Here is a 22497-nt window from a genome sequence, read left to right as displayed (position 1 = left end):
ACAAAACAAAAAACAAACATCTCACCTACGGAGACAGCTCAGGATGGACTAGTCCTGTCTATCCTAATGAAAATCCTAGTCTGTGAAACGCTTCTAAAATATCTGCTGCCCTATTGGCCTTATCTATCTTGAAAAATAAAGTTTTAATGTCAGTGTGAATTTTACACCCAAAAATAAAAGATATATAAAAGTAGCTTTGCCAAAAAAATGTTTTCTCTCTGGCTTAAAATGGAACTGATATCATTCACGGGAAATATGTTCAACAAGTATTTCACAGCTCAGGCCAGCAAATACTGGAAATCCCTTTTTTGCACATCGGTCTTTCTGCTTCCGGATCTGTGACTCGTCACATGACTCTTCTTCCGGCTGAAACGAAGTGCCACCAACTCCAATCAGAGACATAACAGATGATGACGCTAACGATAAAATGGTGATTCAAAAACTGTAAGGAAAATTATAATATAAATAAAAGCATAAAATATAACAGTAAAATGCAGCACTGTGGCAAATAAGAGATTAGTGCAGAGCAAATCGTTAATCACGTGATTTAGCCAGGTTTTTTTTTAAAAAGTCACTTTCCTCACTTGCAAAACTCTGACGTTAAGCTCAAAATAGCTCGTTAGGTATGGGGCGCCGTTTGTAAAGTGAAACATGCTGAAATTAACGGCAACATTTTTCCACATTTAGCTCAAAACAAGTCATTTTTTTACAACATTTAGTAAAATATTTGTAACTTTTCATATTTAAAACAGAATTTTAAATGTTAAATCTAAATGTTAAATATTCAATCTAAATGTTAAATGTTATATATTATATTTAAATCTAAATGTTAAATCTAAATGTTAAATGTTAAATCTAAATATTATATTTAAATCTAAAAATGTTAAATCTAAATTTAAATTAATTTATATTTAAATCAAGAATTGTTAAATGTTAAATCTAAATGTTAAATTTAAATCTAAATCTAAATGTTAAATCTAAATGTTTAGGCTAACATGCAAATTTATTGCACGGATCAGCGGAAATACCAAAATAAAAGCTTTCCGAAAACCTCCGGTGCAAAAGTGTGCCGGTAGTGGTCAGACACGTTCTCACTCCCAAAGCGTAATAATTTTCGCTAGGTGACAAATTGTCAACATTTTATGCTTTCGGGTACCCAACACGTTCCTAAATTACGGCATCGGAAAAAGGAGAGCACATGAGAACCGTTTGGACTCAATCTACACGTTCGTTCATTTTCTAAAAATCGATTTGGAAAACACTATTTTACGTCATTTAACTGCTAGTAAAGGTTAGGAATAAGGTTAGGTTTAGGGCTGGAACACATGGCTGAAACGTCTATTATGGCGGGACCGTCATTCCACTGGAATTCAGCCATAACCCGACCATGAGAAAGCACGTCCGGCGATTTAGCTGAAAACATCGGAAGATCCGTTTTGTCGGCCATCCAAAGGTTCAGCAGTAGTGCACTCTTAGCAGCTGCAGTCTTCACTTCACAATCGCTGCAGCACATGTCCAGCAAAATCGCTGGACATGCTCGTAGGCAAGAAGTGAAGCAGCACATGGCGGGGAGAAGTGAGGAGGAGAACAGACACAATTTTGCACCGGAGGTTTTCGGGAAGCTTTTATTTTGGTATTTCCGTTGATCCGTACAATAAATTTGCATATTAGCCTAAATATTTAGGTTTAACATTTAACATTTAGCATTTAGATTTAACATTTAGATTCATTTAACATTTAGATTTAACATTTAACATTTAGATTTAAATATAATATTTAGATTTAATATTTAACATTTAGATTTAATAACATTTAGATTTAATATTTAACATTTAGATTTAATATTTAACATTTGATGAAAAGTTACAAATATTTTACTAAATGTTGTAAAAAATTACTCGAAAAAATATGTTTTTGTAAGGTTTTGAGCTAAATGTGGAAAAATGTTGCCGTTAATTTCAGCATGTTTCACTTTACAAACGGCGCCCCATAGTTAGGACATTAATCTGGCTTCGTAATATACCTCAGATCTCACTACCACCTGATAAACTTTCCCTTTCTGTTGCTGCTACCATTACTTCACTCTTCTCCACCCTGATATAATCTTTTTCTCACCTTGAACCCGTCCACCTCCCTGCCCTCACACCTGTCCTGCATCTCTGCCACTTCAGACTTCCTTAATCTACCCTCAAACACTCTGCATAGAACATTTACATATTAAAAACCTAAATTAAAAGTGCATCAAACAGATTTGTAAGATCATGGGTCTTTTACTGTTAGACATTTGTTATTTGATTAAATAAGGAACATATCTAAAAGAAATGTGGTGTATGAGTGCAGTCGTTTAACCTGACAATACATTCCTGCTGTAAACCTGTGATACAAATCAGACAAATACACCTTTCAGTTACAGCTTGATCTTTTATTTTCCATTTCGATTATGTAACAGCTGTGTGGGTCTGTCCGTGTGAGTGTGTTTATCCTTGGTTCATCAGAGTAGTATGTGAGCTCAGTCCAATTAAACCATCTCATGTGGAGAGAGACCAAACTAAAGACTCTGGCACAGCAATCCTTAAAATCAAATAAAAATGTCCTCTCTGGACTCTAAATCCTGCTCTTGAGATGGGAGAAGCACTTAGCAAATGATAATTATAGACTAACTCTGCTCTTTTTGCAGGATATGAAATCATTCTGGACTTTATTTGTTTTTGTTGTTTTGTTTCCTTCCCCAAACTCAACAACACTGCATCCATCTCCATTCAAAAAACAAATGGTGCGGCCAGCAGACCGTACGGTCAGGCCTGGGAGTACAGAAAGGGGCGGGGCATGTAGCTACATTAGTGGCATAGCTGAGCTCTCAATATGAGAAAGCTGACACACTGGACTTGGTCTCTCATTTCATATGGTTCATCATAAAAACTGATTCAGTCATGTTTTCTTCATTTGACATGATTTTATTCTTCCCTCCTTTTTTGTCGTTGTTCGTCTCTTCAGCATAGTTGTGTGTAAAGAGAGAGTAGCTGTTTGGGTCGGCTCTAGCAGCATTTCTCCTCTGGGAACGAGTGGAAGAACTCCATGCATGCTGCCATTGTTGCATTTAGTCCTTTTCTGGCACCAGCTTCAGCACTTTGCCAATGGCGATTGTTTTGCCTAATAGTATCAAGAGAATTGAGGGACAAAAGGGCGATTCAAAGATGCCTGAAAACAAATCCAGCTAACTTCAAGCCTGCACGGTGTCCTTACCTTCGTCTCTCAGTGTGAATCGCCCCATCTGAGGGAAGTCTTTGAAGGTCTCTAAGCAGATGACTCCTGCTGCCCGGAGCCTGGCGATACAAACCTGGTCCTGCTTCACAAAGCGTGGTCGTGTTTTGCTTTTCTCTCCCGTCTTCTTGTCCACCAGACAGATTAAGGCCTGTGGTGAGAATTGCACAAGTTTAGCACGAGTAATCAAATAATTAAAGAATGAAATAACCAAATAACTAATATGTAAGCCCAACAGTAACTTACTGTAATTTGCACTTCTTCGATGCAGGTGTGGATGTGAAGGACTGCATTGTAACCAGGACAAATGATGGATTTGTGCTCGATGATGACGATCTAAAAAAAAAAAAGAACATTTCAGAGGACTTGAAAACCAGATTGTGTCTTTAGATACTTTGCTGTTAGTAGCCTGTTACAAAAACACATCATTTGTTTTAATTTCTTGAATATAAGAAAAATAAAGAGTAAAAAACTGAAAAAAAGGCAGCCAACATCCAAAGAGCAGCGTTGATGTCCTTCAAGAAGCCTAGAGAACTATTCCTGAAGATTACTTTAAGAAATTATAAGAAAATTTGCCTTCTTCTGACTCTTTTTTTTGCCTTATATGCTGTATTTTCCATCTGTGTTTGGAGATGTTTCAATACATACAGTACAGGAAAAGCTGACAAAAGATTCAGCCCGAGAATCCCAGCTGTGCATGAAAACAGCCAAGGAATGACACAATCAACAACAAGCGGGCTTCACAGTATTCCCAGTGTTTGTTAACTTAACTTCAACCGAGCCACGGGGGGTCCCAAGCCCGGATAAAATGCATCTTTGATCTTTTCCAGATCAAAAATGCAGATAATCAACAACTAAAAGTGAGACCCGAGTCTCACTAGAGACTACTAAATGGGTGAATCATTTATTGCATGTTAAGAATCTCTTGAAGCTTTGAAATTTTAGGAAACATTTGGTAAAAAAATGAACGTTTTGGACTACAGGTGGGTTTTTGCATGCTGCGTCACATATTCTCTTATAATACCAGAAAAGATCCTCTGAACCTTGTGACCCCTTAATATAAAGCGGTGTGTATACTACGATGTCTAAATGGATGTATTGCCTAAGCTTATTTTCAGACCTGAAGGTAAGCATTTCACAAAGAAAAGTACAGATTATCAACACATACGTAACTATTTGTCTGGCAAAAGTCTTACTTTATAAGCCTGTGTCTGCTCAACTTGTCCAAAGCAAGCTCCATCAGACAACTCTGCAATTAACACAGGCTTGAAAAATGTGTCTCCAAAGCTCTTATGGAGAAATGCCTCATCTTTGATAATTACTTCTGCTGGTCTGTGTAGACCTGCTGTGAACACATGATCATCAACCAGAGTGGCGACTGCTTTCTAACATAGCCAACCTGCAAAAGGATGCATTTAGTTTTGTTTTTAATATGAGACACAGCAGAGACACGGGAGCAGATTCATTACAGGAGCCTGTGGTGAGGAGTTTATTTGCTGGCATTAAATTAAATAAATGGCATCACCTGTGGTTACCTCACCCCCCTTCATCCCCCCAACTTCTCCCCACAGTTAACGACTGTCAAAGTCAGGAGTTAGAAGCCAGCATGCAGTAATTATCCAGTCTTTACCTGCGCATCAAAGGTGCGCCCAGAGTGGCAGAGGTTGTCGGGGCTGCAGAGGATAAAACCAGGAAGGATCTCTTCCTCCTCTATGCCCTTCAGCCGCAACTTCAGGTTCTCCCCAGGACTTGCGTCGTCCGTCTCCACATCGTCACTCAGCAGGCTCAAAACCTCCACCGTGTGCTGCAACACACACATGCATACAGCTACACGTGAAGTGAGGAAAGACTATTTCTGCATTGATGCAGAAGTATATATGACTGGCAATGAAAATGAAACTGAGTATTTGTGGTTACAGGATCCTCTTTCAATCAAGAAGAGGACTCACCCTGTTTGGCATCATGACCAGCTGCTGGGCTTTACTAATGGATCCAGATTCCAGCTTTCCAAGGATAACAGTACCCATATCCTACAAACAAGAAAACCCACAGTTAGAGGCAATATTCAAGTAAATGCACTATACTTTGCTAACCGCTAATACACCCATGTGTCCAAATAACATCTGCCATATAGATGCTTTTACACTGGTGGAATGTCATATCAAATATGGTCAAAGTTTCTTTGCTGTTTGCAAATAATCCCTGTGAGCACAGGAGCTCCGCCCCCCTTCTGTCCAAATCTCCTGTTTACGAGGAGCAGCCAATCATAGGAAAGTTGGCTTAAAGGGAAGGTGGGTGAACTGAAGGAATGCACCATAGCTCAGAACAAGATTATAATAAGGATTATCTTGAACTTTGAATCATGCAAAGCTACTCTAGTAGAGTCCAAAAATAAAAATATACAGTTCAAATATATAAGTTCACTTTAAACAGTCAGTAAATCCATTCTGACTGTGGTGGGTGTGGCTCAGGAGGTAGAGTGGAAGGTCAGAGGACTGTTTCTCCAGCGACTCAAGTCTGCATGTCAGACTATGGTTGGGGAAAGATACTGGGCCAGAGTTACCCCCGACACATGTGTGAGTGCAGGAATGTTAAACAAACCCTTAGGTACAAACAAAAGTGCTATATAAATGTGTAAGTGCCAGTCCATATCCCATTTACTTTAGTCTTAAATACTGCATTTCCTCATACTTTCAATAAGCACATAGTTCTAATGCAAGCCTTAGAAAAACATGGACTCTTGGAAGAAGCAGCTTGCTGTATAAGATATGATACTTTTCTTTTGGCAGTAAAAAAATGAAATAATGATCATGACTGTGAGCTTTCAGACACCACCAAAATAATGCACAGTGTTTTCTCCACAGCTGAAAGGTTGCTGTATCAAAGTCCTGGCAGTCTCGGTGACCATTAGTATGCAGCATCCAGTTGACTGAACCATAATCCCATTACATCAGGAGAACATCAATTGAGGCTACTTAGTCATATAACTGCTACATAAGGCTCTTATGCAATCGCTGGGAGAGAAAGACAACAGGATAAAGACAGATGATGACATATGAAGAAAAGAGGAAGAGCCGATGGTCAATTTTTGTTTCAAAATAATTCAATTCCAACAACGCTTACAGTGTGTGATGAACTGCTTCCAACATCTAAACCAAGATGAGCGCCAAGGAGCTCAATTATCTCAAAGAGGAATGGCTGTGCGGAGGCCACAGTGTGTGTGTGTGGGGCTCATTGTGTGACTGTCTGTGTGTTCTGGGAAAAAAACTCAAGAGGAAGCAAAATGACAAACTGACAAGAGAGCGAAAAAGGATTTTGGCAAAGTGAGCACGAACCAAAAGAAATTTTACACCCACTCATCCTCTGAGAGCGGAGCTGTGCAGAACACAAGCTGCCAATGGTTTTGGTTTTCTTCTTACAGGAAATGAGGATCAAAAGCTTCCAGTTGCTCACCTTGTATTTGTCTACGATAGGTAGTCTGACAGGCCCGTCGCTTGATCTGGTGAAGTTTGGCAAACTGTCCAGGTGGGCAATAAATGGCAAACCCCTGTTAGAAAAAGAAATAAGCAAAACAAAAGTAAACAGTAAAGGTTTTTATTGTAGTCAGCATTTGGTCGAAAGATTGCTTCACACAAATCAATGCACAAAAAAACAAACAACACTACAGAAAACAGAACAAATCTCTGCAGTCTTATTTCTCTATGACTTATGAGTTCTGTAAAGCAAAAAGTCAAAGAAACACCGCACACACCGGCTTCCTTCATTATAAATGCTGGAAATATTTAAATCAGCATGTGTAAACAAGCCTTACCTCCATCTTTTCATTATTACCCACCATTTATGCATACTGTTACAATTACAGATGCTCAAACACAGCCAAAGCTAGCATATAAATGTGACTCTAATGCTCCGGCTTCAGACCTTTTTTTCCACTTTTTTCCGATTTGCATATTATGAAGTGTGTATGTAGAAAGCAACACATTTGAAATGTTCCCCAATTTATCGCAGTTAACTGCCACGATATCAAAAACACATTGCCTCCAATTGCCAACTTGACCGCCCATTCAATGGCAAACTGATAGCAGACGTTTTATCGCCGTCTTGAAGCGCCAGTCTCTTTAAAGATGGCAGCTGAACACAGGTGTTGCAAACCTGGTCCCTGTCTTTGAAGCAACCATTTCAAAGGCAACAACATCCCAGATTCACTGCACACTTTTGTAATAATGTTGTTTATGCTGCAGTGCCCAACCTCTGTAGAGGGCCAAATGGAGAAGAAATTTAAATGGAGAGGTTATGAAGCGCTAACGCAGCGTGCTTCAAAGAGTTCATTAACTAAGTGGCTGCCTCAAGGCCTAGGGTAAAATACATAAGTCTGATTTTAAACTACTTTGACAGATTACAACAGAGAACTGTGGAGTTTGAACTCAGCATAATAGATCACCTCCTTTAATTCAAACAAATTGTCTCTTTGGCCTCAGAATTTTGATCCTCTGACTCTCCCAAAGTCACCAGAGGCTGAAGGAGTGTGAGCTGAACACTACATATTGATTCTTTCTTCACACATAATTATCAACTTATGCAGCAAAGCAACTATCCTATCACCCCAGCTAAGCTTTAACATGGCCATTATGATCACTGTGTACTTCAGAATCACTGTTATTATTGTTATTTATAGATTATTATACTGTAAGAGATGATTAAGGCAGTGACCAGTTGGATGACGGGGACTAATTAGTATATTTATGTGCTTAAAGTCAGTAAGGTCGACACAGTGTTGTGGTTTTTTTGGTACTGACCCTTCTCTCTGGTGAGGTCTCACTTTATCTTATAAAGGTTCAAGCCTGGTGATGCCGTTCAGAGCACAATGACCTAACTCTGTTCTGTTTGTCTTGTGTTCCTGCGCTGTGAAGGCTTTCAAGGGCAGCCTGTCTGCTTGTTGACAGTGCAGGACGTCACCATGTGTCTTTACATCCAGAGGGGTATAATGAAAACTCTCTACTCTACACAGTAATATAATAATATAACCTGAAGTGTTGACAGAACACCTAGTGCCCCTCTAGTTGTTGCTCATCATAATCATTCATATGGTCAGCACCATAATTACAAAGAATCAAAGAATCCTCCTCAGCTCATTTATTCATTTTTTTAATTCACTCACATATTTAAATTAGTACCTTTAACTTTATTTTTTTCTTAAAAAGCCACGTGTTTAAATATTCATTCTTTCTTTCTTCCCCTTTTATCACTCCAAACATAACATTTATTCACAGGCTTTGTGTCAGCTACTAATCTGCATATCTGTGTAATCTATCCCTTTGTTGTCTTTCTCTTTGATTTGTCTTCCTGCAAAGCACTTAGCGTGCATTTTAAATAAACTCTCACACGCAAATAATAGGCCGAGCCGGGCACTCATCATTTTGTACTCGTCATAGAGCAGGAAATACAGACTGCAAGAACTATATCTGAATTCGCTGAAATATAAATAAGCGTGACATACTCAGAAAGAGCTCACGCGTTCAACGCCTGATGACTTCAGGGGCCGTTCAGAGAGCTGACTTACGTGTACCAAGGGCATTCGGGTACAGGGTCCTTGAGGTTGGCACCTGTGAGTCCAGAGCAAGGCATAAAGTGGATGTCCTTCTTAGGGTTGAAGCCCACCTTCTTTAGAAATGGCACCAGCTTCTCCTTACACTCCTCATACCTGCGAGAAGAAAACAAAAAAATTATTAAAATATTTGTTTAACATTGAGTTTGACATAAATATCACACTGGAATCATTAATGAACAAATAAAACAAATAAAATCAGTCACTTAACCACAACTGGTGATGCTTTAAAGCCCAAAATCACTACTAACACTTTCCTGGAGATACTGCATGTTTTTCTTTTTTAAATAAAGTCCGACATAAACATTAAAATCCTCAAATTATCCATTTTAAATCACCTTTCTAGGCTCCAGTTGACAGTGGGGTCATCCATCTTGTTGATGAGGACAATGAGATGTTTAACTCCTGCCGTTTTAGCCAGCATGGCATGCTCCCGCGTCTGCCCACCCTTTTCGAATCCCGTCTCAAACTCGCCCTTTCTTGCCGAAATCACCTGACAAAAACCAATAAGGCAAGAGAGAAATATTTAGAGAGCGCCTTTTATATTAAATCAACCCGTGAAAGAACCAGGTGATATGTTTCTGAGGTTCAGGGATAAAGATCTGTCTCACCAGGACTGCCAGGTCAGCTTGTGACGCCCCACCGATCATGTTGGGGACAAAGCTCTTGTGTCCGGGGGCATCGAGGATGGTGAAGTGTTTTTTCTCCGTCTCGAAGTAAGCTCTTCCAACCTCGACCGTCTTCCCTTTGTCTCTCTCCTCCTGATTTGTATCCAGAGCCCACGACAGGTACCTGCAACAACCGCGCTCGTGCATTCATTTATGTTTTACAAAAAGGTGCGTACGGCACAAAGAAGGTAAATGCCGTCAAAACACGACGCCCCTCACCATGTCTCCCTGTTTTTTTCTTTCGCTTCTCTTTCATATTTCTCCAGGGTTCGTTTGTCCACCATTCCAGTTAAGTACCTTTCAATGAGGGCACAAAGGGAGGAAACGTTAACAAAACGTGCAGCCCAGTGCACGTCCGAGACAGCCACAGGCTTCGGCTGTTGTAACAGATGATTCAACTCTGTGTTTTTATTCTCCTGTATCGCTAGTTGAGCTAAAAACAACTCCATAAAGAAACGAATCAAAAACAACACAAAACATTTAAAAATAAATGGATCACTCACATGATCTGTCCTCCGATCGTCGATTTCCCGGCATCTGGCAAGTACAAACACTTTTTTAGTGAACATAACTTTGCATAAACAGCCTTAGATGAAACACAACCGAATGCAACGCACCAACATGACCAATGAAGACCACGTTAACATGTTCTTTCTTAGGAGCATCTGGTGGCGCCGGAGCCACTTTGGGCAGGGGCATCTCCTCCTCCTCCTCCTCCATCATCTCCTCGTCCTCTTTCCCTGCTGCGCCTCCCTCCTCCGCGCAGGTCCCCCCAGACCCCAGATCCTCCTGTCCGCCACCTCCTTCGTCTCCCCCGGGCTCCTCCTTCTGCTCCCACGTCTCTTCCTCTGTGGGCATGTCTGCCTCTGTGCTTCCATTCTCCACTGGAGCTGGAAGCACACATTTTGTACATTTCTAGTTATCCAACTCTGCTGTAATAACCGGCATCGCACCGACAACTTGGGGGCTGCTTTTCATTTGCTGGGAGGAACTTTAAAGACGCTGTATGATAGGAATAAAATCAAAAGTGACAACTGACTTATTGCAGATCCTGGACTTCAGTCAAGCTGATGTAAATCTTGCCAGATCTTTTAGCAAACTTAAATCTTTTCAAGCACATTTGCACAAAGATTTCAATCAAACAACTTCAAAGACAGGCCTCACCCCCATTTATCTACATCTCCTGCATAGTCTATTGCTTTAATCCAGCATGCTGTGTAATATGTGCTGCAAGACTTTGTAAATAACCTAAAAAGCACCCTATTGCTACATATCCGTGGTCTGCCCACTTTATAAAGACAAAATCAATGCAATGTTCTGCAACGCAAGCGCGTCAAAAATAAATAAATCAGGAGCAAGAGGACGCTGAAAATGTGCTGTGCCTTGCAGAAGAAGAAGCATCTTCCCTTGGCAACACACAAATAAGCCTCCAATTTCCGTCACTATGAAATTATGCGGCCCAGCAGTTGAGTACAATGTCTATTTTCTTCTCCACGCCCTTCATTTATAATCAGCTGACTTTGTAGGCTGTCTCGTCAAGCTGTACTTATATTTTGACACATGTTCGGGGACATCTGAAGGAACAAATGTTGCAGCAACCATCTCCATGAATGTGTCTGCAGGCAATGGGACTAAGGGAGGTGACTGCAGAGCTCGCTCACTTATCTGTCCTTATGTACACTACACGGTCATCTGGTTTTGTGTCCCTGCCTCAGCCACTCTTTGAAAAGCAAAAATGAGTTCCCCATAACTCAAGCAGAGGTGTATGACATCCGGGCAAAAGGCCAAATATGAGGGAAATAAAGCCTCACCAGAACAAAGTTAATATGTTCCTGGTGTAACCAAACACAGTGCACTGACACAGAGCAGGCCGGGGCCTTGGACGGGCAGCTCTTGACACATACGAATCACGGCATGTGCCAGTAGGAGATCTATTTTGGGCAGGAGCGAGTGAGGTTGCACCACATTCTACCTAGGCCCATGCACGTGGGTTTCTACCAATGACAGAAAACCAAATATGGCTCAGTAACTACTTACAAGTAGTGAGCATCCAAGCTTTAAAAACTGCATGAGGTCTGGTGTGATACTTATAACGTGGATGTTAAATCTTGCACACCTGAGCCTGTATCTACCCCCTGAAGCCTGAGCTAGAGCTGTAACTTAACCAAGTGAACATGCAGTGCACTGGAGTACACTGTGGATGCGTACCGACTGTTTCTGACACCTCCATACTGGCAGCTGGATCAGGGGTACCTTAAAGATAAGAAAACAAAAAATACTTTCGTAACTACTCATTAGAAAAGATTGCCCGCGGCTCACATATTCGTTACTACTACGTCATGAATCAGCTATTGCACCACAGCCGCACTTGTGCCGACTTGTTGATGAGTTAGAGGGTATGCTGTGCTGTTCAGCACAGCGAGTTACACACAGGAAGGCTAACTTAGCTGGACTAGCAAGCAAGCTAGCAAGTTAAGCTAACTTCCAGCCAGCTGTCTGGAATTTAACCTACCATCTGAAGCCGGCATTTCCACAGCGCTGGCTTGAAGGAAGCTTGGTACAAACACCGGGGCGTTAACGTTGGGGACAAACGGCTTGGCGTTGACGTTAAGGGCGGCGAAGGCGGTTGGGAGTCCCGCCGCGGCAGCAGGGGCCTCGGCATCCTCTTCCAGCTCCCACGAATCCGGGGCTGTGTCTCTCGTGTCCATCGCTGCTTTTTCCAGAGTTGACAGGCTTCCCACCACCGGGCAAGGCGAATGATTTTTGTGGTTCCGTTTATACGGGTTTAGTTGCTGGTGTGTTTTAGACTCTTAGCAGCACGCTCGGTGAAGTTCCCATTGCTTTGTTAAGCCTTGCCTTGACAAGCATATGGATCCCGTAGCTGACGAGAAGTGGTGCACGGCAGCTGCACGTCCCTCGCACACCGCCAGAGGGCAGCACCGGACACCTGCAAACCCGCTAAGTATACAGTCAGGGTACAATTAGTCTTGCAGCCCCCCCCCCGCAATGAAACCCAAGTATGAAACATCAGAAAAGGGATTTTTATTCTTTATTAATTTCATAACAATCTCTCAAACAGAAACAACACCACCACCAAATAGTACAATACTTTATGTCAGACTTTAATCTTTAACAAATTACACAAGGTTAATGAAGCTATTAATAAATAAATAAATAATATAACTAACAAGTTGACGGGTTAGCAAGGAACAGTGTTAACATGCAAGTCTCATCTTTTCCATTTATTATACTTCAATTATACTTCAATCTTTGGCATCAGTAACTCCTCCAGCAGAGATGGCAAAGGTTGCCTCATTCTCAGGCATATCAGGACTGGAAGCAAACACGAAGAGACAGATGAGTGTAGAACATTTATCTAAGACTTTTCACGCTTTGCTCATGTTCACATCTTTGTCACTACAGTGTCATATCATGTCGTATACTTGATCCAAGTCATTAATAATTAAACTGATCACTATGAAAATTGCCCTTGAACTGCTAAATACCTGTCAAATATCTTGGCGATTCTCATCTCCCCACGCCCCTTCCTCAAGCTGATGCGTGTGGTGGAAGCGTGGGCCAGGATGTGCCCACCAATTGGCTTCTTGGGATCAGCTTGAAACCTGAAATGGGTGAGAAACTTAAGAACATCTCAGCAGTGTTTCACATGGCGTTTGTATCAGAAAACCTCCTATTTGTAAGCATGAGGGAATCTGCGTTATCTTACGTCATTCCGGCTCCAGGATCAGCTGTCATTTGGTTGGTAATAAACACAGCTACGTTGTACTCTGACAAAAACATAGATCAGAGTCAGTGAAGTTTGAACGCAAGCATCGGTTTAAGAATCGCAATCACCCACAGAGATAGTTGAAGGTTTGTAAATAGTTGCTGTCTCATGAATGCAAACAGACTGCAATCAGTCTGAATGAGGCATTGTCAATGAACACAGACTCAGCTGGTTGTATTCTAGTTACATTCTTATAGACCAAGAAAGCTGCTGAGCTCAAAAGTGAAAGATCAATGTAATATTCTCTTAAGCAGCTCATGAGTTGTTAAGCGTGCATCATGGGGTGCCTGGTGACTCCCACCTCTAGCTCCTAGCTTCCAGGTTGGAAAAACGAAGCCAAAGTGGAAGTGCTTTAAACCTACAGTCTATATAAGGTCACCAGATGGTGAGAGTTGTAGGTGCAAAAAAACTTCTGGTCCTCATCTGTCAAAATGGAAGATTTTTTGTGGCTAAGGAGTTACAAATCACAAGTCATTGGCCCAATTAGCGCACTGTTTCACAGTCAGTTCACAGTCAGTAGAAACACTCATCTCGAAGCTTTAAAAACATTCTGTCTCCATGTTGATGATTGTTTATCCGACATTCCTTATACATAAAGGTTACTATATGAGGAAAATGATCAGGGTGCTATTTCCAGTCAACCACCAGCAACTTCTGTTTCCAACAGTTCGTGTAAAAGATAAGGTGTTAATGGCATAAATATTTACACACAAAAACCGAGAATCCTGATTCAGACCTTCAGAGATTTTCTGCAGCCTTGAAAGCATCTGGGCCAGTTTCTGCTGCCGCTCAGCGAGCTCCCCTCTGCCAGAGAAGTCCACTCTGAACAGAGCCATGATGGAGTCGATAATCTACCAACGACGAGCACACAAGCAGAGTGAAAGGCCAGAGAAACAGGGAAACCCGGTTTCTAGGTGTTGTTCTCCACCTTGATTAGATTTACAGAGTTGATGACTAAAACCAATATCAGAAGAAAAGTTCTCTTGCTTACCAACAGCTTGAACACGCCTCCTTCTTCATGAAATTTGGCTGCTACAAAGTCCAACAGCTCCATCTGGTGTTCACCTGCAGATTTTTCAGTTCTTTATAAAATGCTCTAAAAAAGTCAGTCTAAATCAACTGTAATGCATGTTCGTACTAGTGTAGGCTCGGGCGTAAAGCACGTTGTCCAGCACGGCATCATGGTCCACGTTAAACCTGTCAGCGATGTCTCTCAGTCTGTCCGGGCGACTCAAATCAGACAAGTACAAGTCAAGGAAAATAGGAGGCAGATTACCATCAGCGTTACATGGCAGCGTTTCAGCTGACGATATATATATTTGTGCCGTGCTCATTCCAAGGATACAAGGTGTTCTCCGTGTCAATGAAGATTACTTTTCCGCCCGAGTATCCGTCCTCGCCCGGCAACTGAGCAGTGACTGAACAAGAAAGAACGCGTTTTAAACTACTCTGTATCAGGAAGCTAAAACCAACAAAAAAGGTTCTTTACTCACCACAGAGCGTGTGAGACAGCTGGGTTTTTCCTGTGCGAAACTCTGGAAGAAGACATACTGAGAGTAAATTCATGAATTTGAAATGTATTCATGAATTTAGATGGGAAAACATCAGAGAGGAACGCATTACAGGGGGGTGTCTGCTCACCTCCAAAGGCCTCTGTGATCGCCATACTCTCTACACCTCCACCCAGCAATTTACTGCAGAGACACAGTTCACATACATGTAAAATCATACAAAATCCCATCGGTTTAATCAATACTGACGCTGCTGTTGATAAATCTCAAAAACCTCCTATATCCTCCATGTTACTGCCAATTTATCTATTAATATGCTAAAGCTATGAAGCAAAGAAGAAAGTCTAGTGTGATTACTGCGTGCACAAAGTTCAGTGAAAAATAACCCTGAGATTCACAACTGTGTGTATTTTATTGAACTACAAGCATTCTGAGCCAGCAGACGACCGCTCGCTACCTGTTATCTGCGTGAACTGCGGGGAAGTTGAAAAAAACAAACAAACAAAACTGGATAATTTATGACTGAAGGAACTGAAACAGTGCCTGAGGAGGAAGCCAGAAAGTGCACAACTTTTAAAAAGAGTCAGCTGAGAAGGGACAATGGTTAATAACAAAAGGGAGGTTTTGGGTTAAACAAATAAACAAAGTGATGAACTTTATCTCCCCTGAGACAAGAAGTCTTCTAGGGTAAGAAAAGGAAACGTTTCGACATAAAAAATTATACAAAACAAACAGAACAACCTAACGGAAGAAAATGTGCAGTCTGAATGTGTGCTCTGAACACAGACCACACAAAAGGAAGAAGAGTGAGGATCTGAGGAGTATCTGATCTGTCAGCTCAACAATGTCAATGACTTTTTTGTTTAAATAGCACACCTGATTATACTTAAACTTAGTCTGATGAACACGGGAGACAAAAACATAAAAACCTATGTAGGTTTTAAGGCAGCGAAAACAAAATAAAAGCTCAATTACAACAAAAGCTCAATTAAACTTTACAAAGAACACACATGCACCGCTAATTAATGTAACAAAAACATTTTGAGGGTTTTTTTTTAATGTCGGCACAGATGCATATGACCTCTGGTCAGCAGGCAGCTTGTTCCAAAGAACAGGACCACAGTAACCAAAGCAACCTCAGCACAGTGAGAGGTTTGACCGGGTTATAAACAATTAGTAAGTCAAAGACACATTGGAGGGGTCAAGCAACAGAGAGGCTTATGAACTAGCACTGAAAGCCAATGAAGTGACTTCAATAGTGGGGTCACAGTTTCACATCTATAAGAACTGATTCGTCCTACTGATGACCTGGAGACTCCTGCAAATTGAGCGTTACAATAATTCAACCTGCTTGTTTGCTAACCTAAAAGCATGGATCAATTTCTCACCAATCTTAAGTTTTAATATTTTCTGAATATGATTATCAAATCTAAGATCATTCTCCAAAATAATTTCAAGGTTCCTGACTTGAGAAAGGGATGATAAATATGAGCAAATTTTCTGTCTCTGACTTTTTGGACTAATACCAAAAACAAAGACGTTTGTTTACATATTTTGTGACCTTCTAGCCTTCATCCAAGTGGCGAGAATTTATGCATAAAGATAGTTTGAGGGAGTTCTTAATTAAGGTATGGACGAATTCAAGTGAGAAAATACTGATGAATGCTGGACTTGCGTGTAAAATGAAAATAGGGTACACAAGGTTTTGTCCACTGTTTGTGAATGAGGCCCAATATGAGGAAAACTTAACTCAAACTCTTGGCTCCCAGTTGTGACGTGGAACACCTGCTTCCTCCTTGCGCTGTATTCAAAAGCCGTCTGGAAACCGACATTCTACAACATAAAGAGAATCAACTATAACACAAATCGTCTTTTCAGTCACCTTTTGATCCCACTACAGACATAAACAGGACAGAGCAGATATTTAAGGATTCAAAACGCAGTATCTTACCAGCAATTTTCCAGCAGCCTCCTTGATTTTTTCCACTTTTGCTTCTGACAGGCCCTTGATGTTACACAGAGCTTTGCGGGTAGTCATCTGGATCCCCTTAACAGTGCAGATGCCCACTGACTTCAGCTTTTTGATGTCTGCCATGTTCTGTGATCACAGGGCAGGAGGGTCAGATTGATGCTCACACACTCAAATTGCTTTTTGTTAGATGAGTGATTTTGAGCTCAGCTGTTTACTCACTATCCCATGTTTCTGCAGGAGATCAATGTCTTGGAAGAAAGACTCCTGTGAGGTTCAGAGGAAAAATCTATATGAGCTAACTGATCAAGACTAAATATAACATTAAAAAGCCTGCAGATTATAGCTTTTCATGTTTTAATCTACTCTTCTGTATTATCTTTATACAATATTTGTAACCAAAATATAATATAGCTTAAACTTTAAGTTATTTAAACATTGTTTTTTTATCTTAAGGCAAATCTTCATTTAACATATTTTTTCCTCTTTAAAGAGGGACACTATAGTATTAACACGCACTGAATAAAATAATACTCAAATCTTACCTCATCATCCTGGAAACTAGAATCATCTTCAACAACTTGATCCTCTGCAACTTTCATTTTTAATGCAGAATGAGGTCAGAATTAAAGATGAAAAGTATTTTGATTACTCAGCTAAGATATTTAGCCAGTCTAAAAATCAAGCTAACTCTTTGCTAACCATACACTGCTCTTTCAAGGAAAACAAACAAAGAAAAACAGGTTAAACTACAAAACAAGACTGTCAGATTATCGTATGATTATTAGCTATCGGACGCCAACTACAGTACGCTCATGGATGAAAAACAAATATAGTGTCTAAAGTTTAAAAGATAGCTTTTTTTGTGTGCATGACAAAACTGGCCTTTTGTCACCGGCGGGAATTTCTGACTCTTCAGGTGCAAGCGGAAATTTCTATTTTGACCAGTTAAATGAACGCGACCAAACAATAGTTAGTATTAATGTTGCATTTAAGTGTTCCCAATTACATCATCGGACGTTAAGGCTTTAAACAAATATCCCCATAAAATATCTGAAGGAGTTATGTCTCTCGAAATCTTTGGAACACATTCCTATCTTAATCCTTTGGAAACAACACGTGAATGCAGCATTGTCCTAAATACTACTTTCTAAACTTCGGAATTTCTAATCATTTGTATACAATAAAAACATTTTTCTATGACAATGGAACTTTTTATCTGAAGACAAGTTACTGATTGTCAGAATCAGTATCTCATGTAAATAATAACCAATATCAAGACTTTATGATCAAAATGTGGTGAAATAAATACAGACTATGATGATTACAAAAATAAATGAATGACGATAATTTCAACGATACCTCTTGCTGATTATTTAATACATTTGACAAACACCTCAAAATATTTGATCTTACACACAAAAACATGGTGAAAGTAGACTCAAGGCTTTCTATTTGATTTGGAGTTTTAATTGTGGCAGTAATGTTGAACACAAAACAAAATCATGGGGTTGCTCAGTGGAGATTATAAAATACTGTCATATGAATGACAACAGAGGAAAACAAAATTACATTCAATTAAGACTGGGCACATCAGCGTCATTTAACCAGGAGGACATGATAAAACCAATAACTGTGGAAAGTTCAAAGCGAGAGGCATTACACTCTGACATACTATACACATATAGTACACTGGTGATCTGAGACAAAGATGGAACCACAGCACGTGGTCAATGTAGACACCCATCTTATAATTTAATAAAACTTGTCACATATGATCAGATATTCTAACTTCATTCTTCACATGCAAGGGGAACCAATAAGCATATGAAGTTGAACTGAACTACCAATGAGAGTACCATTCTTCTGACTACAAACACCGAGCTATACCACCGCTAACCTCCACACTTCTCTTTTCACTGTATCCAACTTCAACTGATATCTCCTATGAAGAAATTATTTATGCTGATATAAGTATTTTTTTTTTTTTAAAGGAAAAAAAAAAGAACCCAAAAAAGAAAAATAACAGAAGCTGTGCTTCTGGAAATCAGTCTCTGCATGATCCTGGGAGTAAGGAGAGACAGCGAGAGGGAAGTGTTGGACACACATCACATCCTCCTCCACAATATTGCTGGAGTGAGCTGAACGCTGCTGACATACAGCCTCTGCCTTTTTTTCTTTAAACTTCAGGTCTTCGCTCTTCTCTCTTGTCTCTCTGTCTCTCCTTCCGAGTGACTCTGCTGCCTCTCCAACAGCAGATCTCAGGCTCCTGTCGGCCCTTCCTGCCCCCTCACATCTTGCCGGGTGCAGGAGGCATCATGCCCGGCATCCCACCGGACATTCCAGTGTTAGGCCCCAACAGGATCTAAAGGGGGAAGAATCGATTATTCAGGCTGCACACTGAAATTTCCCAGTAAATGCTTTTCCCCTGAACAACTACCAATTAACGCTCAAGTGCCCCATAACACTCACCTGTCTCTGCTGTTGTAGCTGCTGCTGCTCCAGCTGTAGTCTTTCTGTCTCAAACACAACAGGTAGCACCAGGATCATGAAGGAGGTAGTGCCGACCCAGAGCGCAGAGCGGGAAAAACTGTAACAGAACACCAACCTGATTAATACCTGCAGTTTAAAATGTGTTATACGGTACCCTTTAGTTACTCTAATATTCCTTTTAGTTAGACTCTAATATGCAAAGACTGGAATAATATTAGTTCACCCCCAGACCCTGTAAGCTGTAGAAAATCCATGGATGGATATTGCATTTTGCTATATGTAAATCTGTGATTTGGTGTTTTTCCATTCTTTATAATGTTGTAGCATTTACCCAATGCATACTTGAACCAACAGATTTAAGTTAAGAGTTGACTTAATTGGCACGAGCAAAGAATTTGTACCTGTTATATCCTTTACTGTGGCCTCTTAACAAACACATTCGTGCAATTACTAATGAAAAGCAACAGACGGGGAGAGACATACCTGTAGAACTTTTTAATCAATGAGACTGAGCAGTGTGCAGACACCTCTGCAGCTGTGCGCATCGTTTCAGGAAACATCTCAGTCAGGCCCCACAATCTCTCCATCAGCGTCTCATCCAGCTTATGGACGACCACAAAAAGCAAACATTTGAGCCGTGCATTAGAAAATAAAGAAGCATCTCTAATGAGTAAGAACATACAGGAAAATTAGCTAACATCTAAGTGGGAACATGAAATACATTCGTGTACAGTGAAACTGGTTTTTAGCTTGCAGCATTGTTACACAGACCGTATACCTCAGGTAGATAGCTAGCTAGTTAGCTTTGGTGTTGCCCTATTTAGGCAGGGGAACTAACACAGCAAACAAAACAGTGCAACACACTGCTAAAGTCCCATTTTCATTCAATCTTTTTTCAAGAGCCCATGAATAATAAGGTAATTACATCTTCATCTTCGTCGTCGTCAATCTCGTCCTCTGGGGGCCGTACAGACACCGAACTCGTAGCGGGGGACAGTTCCTCGACTCCGGCCATTTTTTCCTTCCTGTTAAATCCGCGACTAAATCAGAACAACGAGAGTCACTGCGGCCAGAATAATGTGTTTCTGAGGTTTTACCTGCTGCTAAAGGTAAAGCTCGGAAGTGTGCTGACTGTCTGAGGTCACAGTAGGAAAACGTGAGACTCAGGGTCGGATGACGACAGGAGGTCAGGGGTCAATTTGTACGTGAAGAGAAACGTAGTGCGCCCCTTGCTGTATGGACTGTCTAATGGCAAGCTCGGGAGTATTACTGCCACTTGCAGGATCAGCCGCTTAGGCTAACTCTGTGAGGTCTAAGTCAAGTCTTTGGTAATCAGGGGACAATAAAAAATAATTATTCTATGTGACTCGTATCAAAAATTAAAAATTTCCAACAATAAATATTTCTTTCATTTCTCCAAAGCACAGGGTTAAGGTGTTGGCTATGGGTGGGGTTATCGATCAATGATGGCAAAGACCTCATTAGGTTATCCTTGTGTTCAGGGGTTAAAGTGAGATTTGGTAACCCTAAGGTCCAATGGAGCGACTCATTTGTGAATACAGTGTGACAAATGCAGCGCATATGCACATCAGACTGTGTGATCAACCTCATCCTCAGTGCGCCAGAGAGGAGGAGATGCTGCTAATGGGGATAATCCCACTTTCCACATCAAAATATTTACAATCATATTTTGAGAGTTTAAAAAACACTGCATTGTTGTCTTAGTGAGCAATGCTGTGATAAGCAATTCTTCTGTGTGTTCTAAACATTTGTGTCATGGTGCTGGGTCTGTGACTCAGTGTTTTGTGTTTTTTAGATGAAGTTATAATCTTTGATTTGTTGTTTTTCATGGTTTATGTTTTCTTTATTGTTTTCTGCTTGTGTTATATTTATAATTCCTAGTGTTTAATTTTCTGTCACTGTGCTTTCCCTGTGTTCCATGGTTAGTCACTCATGTCTCCATGTTTCAGGTTCCCTAGTCAGTCATGTCACTGTGTCAAGTCTGCGTCTTTGTGTATGTCTCTTGTTTCCTGTTTTACTTTGACAGTCTTGTGTCCCATGCTCAGTGTTTTCAGTTTTGTTTCCTCCCTGTCTTGTTTTATCAGATTAGTCCCAACTGTGTTTCCTTCCTGTTTCCCATTCCCTTTTTACTCTCTTGTGTATTTAAGCCCTGTGTTTTCCTCTGTCCGTTGTTGCGTTGTTACCTTATAAAATGTTTTTATAGCTCAGTAAAGCTGCCTTTTTGTGGTTATTCCTCCGTGTTTGTGAGTCCTGCATTTGGTCCTTCATCCTGTAGCTGCCGCAGCCACACGATAGAACGACGCAGCCATCACACGAACCTAGCAAACAGCCTGAGATGGGGACCTCCTCCGCACCGCGCAACCACCTGCAGGAATGAGCTGCGGGAACCACCAGTGGAACCGCCTGCTCCTGCCATGCTGCCACCTACTCAACTACACCAACGTCTGTGGAACCGCCTGCTCAATCGCCTGCTCAACCACATGCAGCTGCCGCGGCGCCACCTGCTCTACCATCTGTGGCTGCCGCGCCACTGCTTGCCCAACCGCGCCGCTGCCTGCTGGAACTGCATCTGAATGGCCTGCTCAACCACCTGCAGATGCCGCGCCACCACCTGCTCAACAGCCTGCGGCTGCCACACCACTGCTTGCCCAACCGTGCTGCCGCCGGCAGAAACTGTCTGTGGAACCGTCTGTGCAACCGCCTGCTGAGCTGCCTGTGGCTGCTGCACCGCCACCTGCTCAACCACCTGTGGCTGCCGCGAAAACCTCCTGCTCAACCACTCGCAGTTGACATGCCGCCACCTGCTCAGCCACCTGCCCCTGCTGCGCCGCCACCTGCTCAACTGCCTGAAGGTGCCGCACCACTGCTTGTCCAACCGTGCCGCCTCCAGCAGGAACTGCCTGTGGAACCATCTTTGCGACTGCCTGCAGGTGGCCTGCGGCTGCAGCACCGCCACCTGCTTGATTGCCAGCGGCTGCCACATCACTTCCTGCTCAACCGTTCACAGTTGCCGTGCCGCCACCTGCTCAGCCCCCTGCTCCTGCCACACCGCCACCTGCTCAACCACACCACCACCTTTGGAACCGCCTGCTCCTGCCGTGCTGCCACCTACTTAACCGCACCACCTTCTGTGGAACCGCTTGCTCAACCGCCTGTGGCTGCCATGCCACTGCTTGCTCAAC

General features: G+C 41.6%; 3 protein-coding genes across 5 annotated transcripts; all 3 read right to left on the bottom strand.

Annotated features, from left to right (window-relative positions):
• Window positions 1–2401: 2401 nt before the first annotated feature.
• On the bottom strand, window positions 2402–14185 carry gspt1 (G1 to S phase transition 1). 3 transcript variants are annotated; one of them, XM_042227065.1, is made up of 15 exons: window positions 14181–14185; window positions 12047–12244; window positions 11743–11787; window positions 10152–10424; window positions 10038–10071; window positions 9754–9831; window positions 9478–9658; window positions 9205–9359; window positions 8822–8962; window positions 6715–6808; window positions 5211–5291; window positions 4892–5065; window positions 3508–3597; window positions 3244–3412; window positions 2402–3150 (listed from the first exon to the last, which is right to left on the bottom strand). In XM_042227065.1, the coding sequence occupies exons 2-15, from the start codon at window positions 12240–12242 to the stop codon at window positions 3098–3100; spliced, it is 1764 nt and encodes a 587-aa protein (XP_042082999.1). In that variant the 5' UTR covers window positions 12243–12244; window positions 14181–14185; the 3' UTR covers window positions 2402–3097. The 3 variants fall into 3 exon arrangements, with proteins under 3 accessions (XP_042082999.1, XP_005938069.1, XP_005938070.1); XM_005938007.3 differs by lacking the exon at window positions 14181–14185 and having other exon boundaries at window positions 12047–12467; XM_005938008.3 differs by lacking the exons at window positions 11743–11787; window positions 14181–14185 and having other exon boundaries at window positions 12047–12468.
• Window positions 12555–18052, bottom strand: dmc1 (DNA meiotic recombinase 1). Its single transcript, XM_005938009.3, has 13 exons — window positions 17347–18052; window positions 17024–17068; window positions 16784–16930; window positions 16583–16665; window positions 14963–15015; window positions 14815–14856; window positions 14667–14739; window positions 14460–14551; window positions 14313–14386; window positions 14058–14172; window positions 13262–13322; window positions 13041–13157; window positions 12555–12867 (listed from the first exon to the last, which is right to left on the bottom strand). The coding sequence occupies exons 1-13, from the start codon at window positions 17401–17403 to the stop codon at window positions 12798–12800; spliced, it is 1029 nt and encodes a 342-aa protein (XP_005938071.1). The 5' UTR covers window positions 17404–18052; the 3' UTR covers window positions 12555–12797.
• Window positions 18053–18255: 203 nt separating this feature from the next.
• tomm22 (translocase of outer mitochondrial membrane 22 homolog (yeast)) lies at window positions 18256–20493 on the bottom strand. The gene is made up of 4 exons (XM_005938011.3): window positions 20220–20493; window positions 19778–19896; window positions 19274–19391; window positions 18256–19166 (listed from the first exon to the last, which is right to left on the bottom strand). Exons 1-4 carry the CDS (start codon window positions 20307–20309, stop codon window positions 19092–19094), a joined length of 402 nt encoding a protein of 133 aa, XP_005938073.1. The 5' UTR covers window positions 20310–20493; the 3' UTR covers window positions 18256–19091.
• Between the last annotated feature and the right edge of the window lie 2004 nt (window positions 20494–22497).

This window comes from Haplochromis burtoni, unplaced genomic scaffold (assembly GCF_018398535.1).
Source record: "Haplochromis burtoni strain Fernald_Lab_line unplaced genomic scaffold, NCSU_Asbu1 Contig_242, whole genome shotgun sequence".
NCBI lineage: Eukaryota > Metazoa > Chordata > Actinopteri > Cichliformes > Cichlidae > Haplochromis > Haplochromis burtoni.
The sequence above is the reverse complement of the archived record's forward strand: the minus strand, read 5'-3'. Positions and strand labels throughout refer to the sequence as shown.